General features: G+C 40.8%; 1 protein-coding gene across 1 annotated transcript in view; it reads right to left on the bottom strand.

Annotated features, from left to right (window-relative positions):
- Positions 1-1,690: 1,690 nt before the first annotated feature.
- The window catches only part of LOC129839472 (voltage-dependent calcium channel gamma-4 subunit-like), a 31,475-nt gene continuing 22,164 nt past the window's right edge, over positions 1,691-11,001 (bottom strand). The window contains exon 4 of the mRNA XM_055906952.1: positions 1,691-10,504. Within this exon, the coding sequence (XP_055762927.1) occupies positions 9,948-10,504 (557 nt within the window). The 3' untranslated portion in view covers positions 1,691-9,947. The remainder of the gene's footprint in view (positions 10,505-11,001) is intronic.

Here is an 11,001-nt window from a genome sequence, read left to right as displayed (position 1 = left end):
ACTTTGAATGACACATTACAAATGTTTTTCATTGTTAATTTATCACTGTAGTGTGAACAACTAAAGTGTGAAATGCTACTGGTGCATAGTTATCAACAATTTTACTTCTAAAGTGCTGCTCCCACCACAAGTGCTTTGTAAGTAGCCTGATGTAACATTGGCTGAGATGATGCCTTGGTCAATCAAGTTAACCTTTTACATGGCTAATTACAATAGCCAATGTGGTTACTGAGTAGAAGTCTATTTGTAAAAGTATACATGAAAAACACTAAATACACTTTATTTGTAAAGAAAATACAGGAATTCTAATTCAAAAACCATTTCATTGATCATGCTAGTATACTAATAATACAACGATGTTTGGTCAACTACATCAAACGTACAACATTTACACTGAATTAGAATTTGTGTATTCTTCTAATTTGAGAAATATACATAAAATGTAGTTAAGATGTATTCAAAGTATTTTTGTTGTGCTCTATATCTAATATACTAAGAATATAAGTACAAAAGTGTCCCAATTTAGATAATTTTCTATGTATTTAATATACATAAATGCTAATAAAGTTCATATTAAATGCATTACATGTATATAAAAAATTATATTTAGAGCATTTTAAATACACTAAAGTATATTTATCATAGATACTTAAATATATTAATGAAGTATGATTTACATATATTTAAATATGTATTTTTCTGCTTGGGTTGTGATTATGGAGACTATTGCTAATCCCTAGAAAGGACACCAGTCAGTCAGTCCCACCCTGCCGCTACCCTTTAACAGCAAGTTCAGATTTGTTACGGTGTTTCTGTGGCTGAAATAGACTAATCCGCTAATTTGAAGGCATGTCCACATACTTTTGGCCATGTAGTCTATATAAATTCCCAGAATGCATGTACAGCACATTGTTTGTTGAAAACTTCATGTTAGTATTTTTCCTGAAGCACAAAATGCATTGTTATGATTGAAAACAATTGTTTTATTCAACACACTGAAACCAGACACATTATCGTGAAGATTGCCTCTAAAAATATATATTTTTTTGCTTGTTCTCCTAGTCTCTGAAACTGAGCCTTTTATTATACTATCTACAAATCTCCACTTCAAGTTAATTTCCATTGTTATCTTAAAGTAAAAGCATAATACTTTTTGGAATTGAGGGAGAAGGAAAAGGAGAGACTTCATCTTAGCACAGCAACCTTTGTGTATGTTCATTTCTAAACCAAAACACAAAAGAGAGGGAAAGGAAGCGTTCCACCACACTTTCAGATTTGATTTCAATTACGGTAGAACAGTATCTGACATTTCCCCTTCTGAAACGATACAGTCCTCAAACATAATCAGATGAATAAAAAATGTACCCTCACACATGGATGTATTCTACAGAGTGATTAGGAACAGAACGCTAGGGGATTGAACTCCCACTATGAAAAATGTCAGCCATTTTGAAAATGAGGATTCAAGTTTTTAAGAAGGAAAACTGTATTGGGATGGCAGTGCTTTTTTCCAGTTCTGTGTTTGAGCACTCAGACAATATCTTGGAAATATAAATGTGGATGAGCACAACTCTTTGGTGCTCTCAACTCAATCAAATCACGCTTCAGACAGTGACATTATCTTTTTTATTCAATTAAAACAAATGTTCAAAGACACTTGGAATCATATACAGTACACATATTTCAGAGATTTCAGTGGATTGATGTTGTTGTGTGTCCCTACATTAAGAAAGAGCCGTCGAAGACAAAAAGCCCTGGCAGATGATAGAGCTACTCTCATTCATTCTGTATCTCATTCTCACACACACACACAGTACCCTCATCATTGGCGTAAATGTTTTACCAAGCCAGCATCACCACATACATATTCTCACTTTTATGTGCCCCAATAGAGTTTTCAGAGATTAGCAAAAATAAGGCCTGTAGCCTAATATTATCTTCCCGGAATAACATTACCTTAAGGTAGCACTGGCTGTTACCAAGACGATGGCAGACATCAATATCTAAATTGAGATAGGAAAAACATCAAGCAGATGGATACACTTTTCTCCCTGTACACCCACGACTACTGCCTGTTCACCCACGACTACTGCCTGTTCACCCACGACTACTGCCTGTTCTCCCACGACTACTGCCTGTTCTCCCACGACTGCGTGGCCAAATACGACTTCAACACCATCATCAAGTTTCCTGATGACACGACGGTGGTAGGACTAATCACCGACGGCGATGAGAGTCTTGGCACCGCCCTTTTACCGCAAAGCGCTACAGAGGCTGGGGGGGGCGGCCCAGTAAATCACCGGGGCCGAGCTCCCTGCCATCCAGGACCTCTATATCAGGCTGTGTCAGAGGAAGGCCCGAAAGATTGCCAATGACTTCAGCCACCCAAACCATAGACTGTTCACTCTGCTACCGTATGGCAAACGGTACCGGAGCATTGGTTCTCGGACCAACGTCTACCCCCAAACCAGAAGACTGCTAAATAGTTAATTAAATGGTTACCATCTGCATTGACCTGATCTTGCACTGACGCTATGCACACTCACAAGATTATACAGTATATACACTATATATACACTCACACACACTACACTGACACTGACACTCTCACACAAAACCACACACATTCACACCCATACGTTTGTCTATGGAGATTGCATGGCTTTGTACTCGATTTTATACACCTGTCTGCAACGGGTGTGGATGAAATAGCCGAATCCACTAATTTGAAGATGTGTCCACATACTTTTGTCTGTGTATATACAGTGCATTCAGACCTTGACTTTTCCCACATTTTGTTACGTTACAGCCTTATTCTAAAATTGAGCAAATCGTTTTTTCCCTCATCAATCTACAAAAAGTATTCAGATCCTTTACTCAGTACTTTGTTGAATCACCTTTGGCAGCGATTACAGCATGAAGTCTTCTTGGGTATGACGCTACAAGCTTGGTACACCTGTATTTGGGGTGTTTCTCCCATTCTTCTCTGCAGATCCTCTCAAGCTCTGTCAGGTTTAATGGTGAGCGTGGCTGCACAGGTCTCTCCAGAGATGTTCGATCGGGTTCAAGTCCGGGCTCTGGCTGGGCCACTTAAGGATATTGAGACTTGTCCCGAAGCCACTCCTGTGTTATCTTGGCTGTGTGCTTAGGGTCGTTGTCCTGTTAGGTGAACATCTGGAGCAGATTTTCATCAAGGATCTCTCTGTTCTTTGCTCCGTTCATCTTTCCCTTGATCCTGACTAGTCTCCCAGTCCCTTCCGCTGGAAAACATCCCCACAGCATTATGCTGGCACCACCATGCTTCACCGTAGGGATGGTGCCAGGTTTCCCCCAGACGTGAAGCTTGGCATTCAGGCCAAAGAATTCAATCTTGGTTTCATCAGACCAGAGAATCTTGTTTCTCATGGTCTGAGAGTCCATTAGGTGCCTTTTGGCAAACTCCAAACGGGCTTTCATGTGCCTTTTACTGAGGAGTGGCTTCCGTCTGGCCACTCTACCATAAAGGCCTGATTTTGTGGAGGGCTGCAGAGATGGTTGTCCTTCTGGAAGGTTCTCCCATCTCCACAGAGGAACTCTGTAGATCTGTCAGAGTGACCATTGGGTTCTTGGTCACCTCCCTGAACCAAGGCCCTTCTTCACCAATTGCTCAGTTTGGCTGGGTCGGCCAGCTCCAGGAAGAGTCTTGGTGGTTCCAGACTTCTTCCATTTAAGAATGATAGAGGCCACTGTGTTCTTGGGGACCTTCAATGCTGCAGAATTTTTTTTGGTACCCTTCCCCAGATCTGTGCCTCGACACAATCCTGTCTCGGGGCTCTACGGACAATTCCTTTGACCTCATGGCTTGGTTTTTGCTTTGACATGCACTGTCAACTGTGGGACCTTTATATAGACCGGTGGGTGCCTTTCCAAATCATGTCCAATCAATTGAATTTACCCCCGGTTGACTCCAATCACGTTGTAGAAACATCTCAAGAATAATCAATAGAAACAGGATGCAATTTCGAGCCTCATAGCAAAGGGTCTGAATATGTATGTAAATAAGATATTTATGTTTTTTATTTTTAATAAATTTGCAAACATTTCTAAAAACCTGAATTCGTTTTATCTATATTGGGTATTGTGTGTAGATTGATGAGAAAAAATATTGAATACATTTTAGACCAAGGCTGTAACGTAACAAAATGTGAAAAAAGTCGAGGTGTCTGATTACTTTCCGAATGCATTGTATAGTGTATCTACCTCAAATACCTCGTACCCCTGCACGGTGATATGGTAGTGGTACTCCTGTATATAGCTTAATTTCTTGTGTATCTTATTCCTTTTGTGTTACTATTTGTATTATTTTATATAATTATTATTTGTTTGTGTTTTTTTTACTCTAAATCGTTGGGAAGGGCTCTTCTCTATTCTTAAAGCATACCAAAATCATTAGCGGGAAGCTGTTAAGAAATAAAAAAATATATATATACAGTGCCAAGCATGTTGTGGTGATAGCCATGGACCATGGTTAAAGTAAATAATGATTGAAAGTTCATGATAAAAAAAAATCTAAGGAAGCTGAATTAATTCATTGATCCAGTCTAGGTAGACCTGTACTTTAGTATGTGAAGTTCAAATGAAAAAACGTATATGGAAAAGGTTGACGATTTAAATGTGTTCCTAAGAAGACTGCCAGTCACTGTTTTGTCTGTAATCTTATCCTCAATTGCTATGACTGACAGACCCAGACAAATCGTTCAACATAGATAGTGCAGCGGTGCCGTCACACAGTAGCTAGCTAACTAACAGCTAAGTCATTGGCCACGTGGAACACAAAATCCTGTCATTTCTGTCTCAATTAGAGGGGGAGGAAAAATCACTGGCTCACACTGGAGAACAAGCTTAGCTTTATCATGGATGAAACTATCTGTGATGAGGGGAGAGAATTGTTCAAATTCACGGCTGATGAACAGACCAGGGTGTATGTTCCGTGGACCATTATTGCGTAACAAAGGCGTCATAATCTGTCTCCACATGTCGTGAGTGACAACTGCTGTAGCAAAGGAAGCAGCGGAACCATGCAACCAACCCTGATGATTTAAACACGCATAGTCACGCGGAAACAACAAAGTTACAAAGAGTCACCGAATTAAATCAATCAAAATGGCCACTAACACCAGGATCCAATGAAAGGAATGAGTCATGTGAACTCTAAATGAACACCGGCGTATTACCCAATTCCCTTCCAAAATCTCCAGCTGGGGAAGAGAGGAGAGATACAGTGGCAAGAAAAAGTATGTGAACCCTTTGGAAATACCTAGATTTCTGCATAAATTGGTCATACAATTTGATCTGATCTTCATTGAAGTCACAACAATAGACAAACACAGTCTGCTTAAACTAATTACACAAACAATTATACGTTTTCATGTCTTTATTGAACCGTGTAAACATTTACAGTGCACGGTGGGAAAAGTATGTGAACCCTTGGATTTAATAAGTGGTTGACCCGCCTTTGGCAGCAATAACCTCAACCAAACATTTTCTGTAGTTGCCGATCAGACCTGCACAACGGTCAGGAGGAATTTTGGGGCATTCCTCTTTACAAAACTGTTTCAGTTCAGCAATATTCTTAGGATGTCCGGTGTGAACCGCTCTCGAGGTCATTCCACAGCATTATAAAATCGGGTCGAGGTCAGGATTCTGACTGGGCCACTCCAGAAGGTGCATTTTCTTCTGTTGAAGCCATTCTGTTGTTGATTTACTTCTGTGTTTTGGGTCGTTGCCCTGTTGCATCACCCAACTTCTATTAAGCTTCAATTGGCAGACAGACAGCCTTACACTTTCCTGCAAAATGTCTTGATAAACTTGGGAATTCATTTTTCCGCCGATGATAGCAAGCTGTCCAGGCCCTGAGGCAGCAAAGCAGCCCCAAACCATGATGCTCCTTCCACCATACTTTACAGTTGGGATGGGGTTTTGATGTTGGTGTGCTGTGCCTTTTTTCCCACACATAGTGTTGTGTGTTCCTTCCAAACAACTCAACTTTAGTTTAATCTGTCCACAGAATATTTGGAACATCCAGGTGCTCTTGGCGAACTTCAGACGTGCAGCAATGTTTTTTTTTTTGGACAGAAGTGGCTTCTTCCGTGGTGTCCTCCCTTGAACACCATTCTTGTTTAGTGTTTTACATATCGTAGACTCGTCAACAGAGATGTTAGCATGTCCCAGAGATGTCTTTAAGTCTTTAGCTGACACTAGGATTCTTCTTATTCATTCTGCACTGTGCTCTTGCAGTCATCTTTGCAGGATGTCCATTCCTTGGGAAACTAGCAACAGTGCTGAACTTTCTCCATTTATAGACAATGTTTATTACTGTGGACTGATGAACAGCAAGGCTTTCAGAGATACTTTTGTAACCCTTTCCAGCTTTATGCAAGTCAACAAATCTTAATCGTAGGTCTTCTGAGATCTCCTTTGTTTGAGGCATGGTTCATATCAGGCAATGCTTCTTGTGAATAGCAAACTCTTTTGTGAATGTTTTTTATAGGGCTCTAACCAACATCTCCAATCTCGTCTCATTGATTGGACTCCAGGTTAGCTGACTCCAATTAGCCTTTGGAAAAGTCATTGGCCTAGGGGTTCACATACTTTTTCTAACCTACACTGTGAATGTTTAAATAATGTATTCAGTATAGATTAGAAAAATACAATACTTGGTGTGTTAATAGTTTAAGCACACTGTGTTTGTCTATTGTTGTGACTAAGATGAAGCTCAGATCAACTTTTATGACCAATTTATGCAGAAATCCAGGTAATTCCAAAGGGTTCACATACTTTTTCTTGCCACTGTATTGGAGTCTGTTAGTAGACTCGTGCTTGAAGTGACTTGATGTTGAATCCCTTCATTCACACCCTGTGAATGCTCGTAATGTCTTAATGCCTTTCGTGCTGCCACGGAATGGAGCATTACAGGCCTATCAAGCCTGCCTCATTTGCTCAATGTCAGGGGGAACTGAACACCATGAACAGTGTGGCGTTTGAGGGAATAAGGTGCTACACAGAAGATCCAATTTAAAGGAAGTTGGCTCTGAATAGGGGCATTTTAAGCCTTGTTCACACTGCAGGCTTTAATGCTCAAATCAGTTTTGTTTTCAAATGCTTTTTGGAATATTGACTGTCCAAACATCAAGTTACCAAACCGGATGTGTGTTCAGACAGAAGTAATTTGCTGACATGGCTACGCTAGTTGTCATAGTAATGACGGGTGTGTGTGCAGTGGTGTAGGCTGATTGGTAGTGGTGCTACTACTTCCTGTCGCTCAGAAGTTATGTAGCAAGTTAAAGTGACAACAATGCCTGCCATGGATGTTTCCCAGTTGTTTTGAATGTTCAAAATTATAGTGTAAGATCACTTTTAAAGCCTCAAAGGATAAAATGATCCAACTTTCAAAACAAGTCCTTTTTGGCTAGCCACAGCAGTCAACTAGCTAGGTAGCGGTCTAGCACATTCACTCATTTGTTTGCAAACAATTAACTAGCTAACGTTAGTTGGCTACCACATGTTCTTGTCGAACTGTCAAAAGTGTAGCTAAAAAGGAACAAGATATTCCAAATAACAGCCTAAAACCCACTTAAGGGCAAATAAATCAGATTTGACCGTTCCGACAAGTCGCATGGCCAGTAATCAGATTTGACCGTTCCGACACAAGTCGCATGGCCAGGAATCAGATTTGACCGTTCCGACACAAGTCGCATGGCCAGCAATCAGATTTGACCGCTCCGACACAAGTCGCATGGCCAGGAATCAGATTTGACCGTTTCGACAAGTCGCATGGCCAGGAATCAGATTTGACCGTTCCGACAAGTCGCATGCCCAGGAATCAGATTTGACCGTTCCGACACAAGTCGCATGGCCAGGAATCAGATTTGACCGTTCCGACAAGTCGCATGGCCAGGAATCAGATTTGTATCTGACTTTAAACCCCCTACAGAGGTGGTTAGAAACGTGGCTTCAACTATACAATTCCATGTGCTTTTTGGTTGTTCAGACTGTGGGAAAAATAACATATTCAAGTAGGATATACAATTTTTGGGAGATTTGAGTCACTTCAAATTGCTAATGTGAACAAGGCTTTAGTTTTCCAACACATAAGGGAATGATATTTTCTCAAGATGCTGATCCAAGGTAAGTTTAGCGTTTTATCCCCTCATGGTTAAGGTTAGGATTCTAGTAAGCTGATGCTAGATCTGTTCCTACGGGCAACTTCTACATGGAACTTGCCATAGACACAGTCCTCCACAGAAGTACATGATTTAAAAAGCAGATTCATAAACAACAAGACATAGCCTACAGTGTGATCTCACCTCTATTTGTGGACACTGATGACAGTCTTTATGGCGTTAGACAAGATATAACAGCATAAATGCTTTTACGTAATATACCTAATAGGTAATGCTTCATAAAGGTGTAAATTAGTTGATACCAATACAGCTTCCCAGAGCAAAATCGAAAATAATACATGACACTCAATAAAGACAATGTCCATTTGATTGAATTAAATCTATTTATATTGATATTCATGAAAAGGAGTTCAGTATTTCCATACATCCCCTTACTTATTTTCAATCTACAACGGGTTTGTATTTGGATATCTACTAATAGTAAGAGTGGCAGTGGGTCAGATCAGGTACACCAGTTCCCTCCAATACAAAGACCACAGAGGATAGATAGATGAGGATCACATGACAGTTAGAGAGAAGAATTAGGGTTACAAAATTCCAGTAAGTTTACCAAAATTTCCCAGGTTTTAGAAGAACATTTGCTATCTAGGACTGAAAAGGGTTCTTCAGCTGTCCCCATATGGGAACCCTTTGAATAACCCTTTTTAGTTCCAGGTAGAACCTTTTGGGGTTTTATGTATACTGAACAAAAATATAAAATGCAACATGCAACGATTTGACTGATTTTACTGAGTTACAGTTCATATACGGAAATCAGTGATTTTAAATTAATTCATTACGCCCTAATCTATGGATTTCACATGACTGTGGCACAGGCATGGGTTGGCAGGGGAGGGTATAGGACCAACCACTGGGGAGCCAGGCCTAGCCAATTATAATTTGTGTTGTTTGACAAAACTGCACATTTTAGAGTGGCCTTTTCTTGCCCCCAGCACAAGGTGTGCCTGTGTAATGATCATGCTGTTTAATCAGCTTCTTCATATGCCACACCTGTAAGGTGGATGGATTATCTTGGCAGAGGAGAAATGCTCACTAACAGGGATGTGAACATATTTCTGCACAACATTTTAGAGAAATACGGTTTTTGTGCATATGTAACATTTCTGGGATCTTTTATTTCAGCTCATGAAACATGAGTTTATATTTTTGTTCAGTATAGAACCCCTTCTACATGGGGTTCTACATGGAACCCAAAAGCAAAAAGGGTTCTACAGCCCAAAACTATTTTGGAACCCTTTCTTCTAAGAGTGTAATCAGAATATTCAAAGTGTGTTGAAAGTGTATAGCACCAGTTACAATGGCAAAATCAACCCCCTCCAGTGAGTTTTATCACTTGACAACATCAAAACAACAAGATATGACTACCATTTGTTGAGGGATATGCAAAACACATACTTTTTTTATCATGTATCACAGAAGCATTGCTACTAAAGGTCTGGGTTTCTGTAGTCTTTGTAAATGGACTTATAGTAGCTCTACCAAAGGTTTTCGAAATAATCCTTCAGCGTCCATTTCTCCTCCACATTCAAACAAAGACAGACGACAATTTGTTATACCAAAAAAACAGCACACTCCATCATATGAACTATGACCTTTCAACATGGAAGATAGTCTGTGTAATGTAGTTGCAACAATGATCCTGGGTCCTGTGCTGTCCAAGTGTTACCTTGTACAGTTTAGTGAAGTCTCCTGTATCCTACCAAGTTCAGAGATGCATTCCAACTCTCATACGGGAGTCGTTCTCCTGTTGACACCCTCCTTCAGATCTTTCTGGAAGCAGTTGTGGACCTGCAGGAAGCTTGAGTCACGCTCTGGACTACAGTACCCAGCTATCCCACTTTTCATCGTGTCCCTACTGAGGGCGTACATGGAGATCCCACCCATGGGCATCCCAAAGCTTGCTCCACTTCCTATGCCTGCTCCCCCTCCTCCTCCCATCTTAACCCCGACGGGTGAGGTCTCTCGGGACGGGTCGGTGGAGCGGGAACTGGAACGGGAGCGTCGCCGCCGGTAACGGTAACTAGGGATACGGGAGTAGGGTGAGGTGGACGAGGTAGTCTTGATGAACTCACGCCTCGCCCGGCACCGCGTCTCCTTGTTCTTCTCGATGTAGATGGTGACAGCAAGAACGCCAACAGACTCGGCCACGATGAAGGACAGAGCCCCGAAGTAGAAAGACCAGCCGTATCCATAGCTGCCCTTATTGTCCTCGTCCTTCTTGTCGCTGGGGTCACCGGCATTACTGGAGATGTAGACGATGATGCCAATGATGTTGCTTAGACCTGAGGAAATACATAGAGAAAGAGGTAGAAATGTAGGGCCTTGCCCATACAGTAGCTTAGTGTTTTCAAAAGTATATACAGTATATGTAAACATCAATATGTGGGTAATGGCTACTCCAAGGCAATGCTAAATATGCAAGGAATCGCCGCCATTGCAATATTTTTAACTTCTTATGGCTGAAGGGGCAGTATTGAGTAGCTTGGATGAAAGGTGCCCATATCAAACGGCCTGCTCCTCAGCCATAGTTGCTAATATTTGCATATTATTATTAGTATTGGATAGAAAACACTCTAAAGTTTCTAAAACTGTTTGAATTATGTCTGTGAGATTAACAGAACTCATATTGGCAGGCAAAATCCTGAGTTGAAGTCAGAAATCTGAGCTTGTATGTATTCACCAGAGTCCCTAATGAAATCCACATGAGATATGAATGTTTGTGCACTTCCTAGGGGTTCCACTAGATGTCAACCATCAATAGAAATTATAATGAGACTTC

The sequence above is a fragment of the Salvelinus fontinalis genome, chromosome 40, assembly GCF_029448725.1.
Source record: "Salvelinus fontinalis isolate EN_2023a chromosome 40, ASM2944872v1, whole genome shotgun sequence".
NCBI classification, from domain to species: domain Eukaryota; kingdom Metazoa; phylum Chordata; class Actinopteri; order Salmoniformes; family Salmonidae; genus Salvelinus; species Salvelinus fontinalis.
The sequence above is the reverse complement of the archived record's forward strand: the minus strand, read 5'-3'. Positions and strand labels throughout refer to the sequence as shown.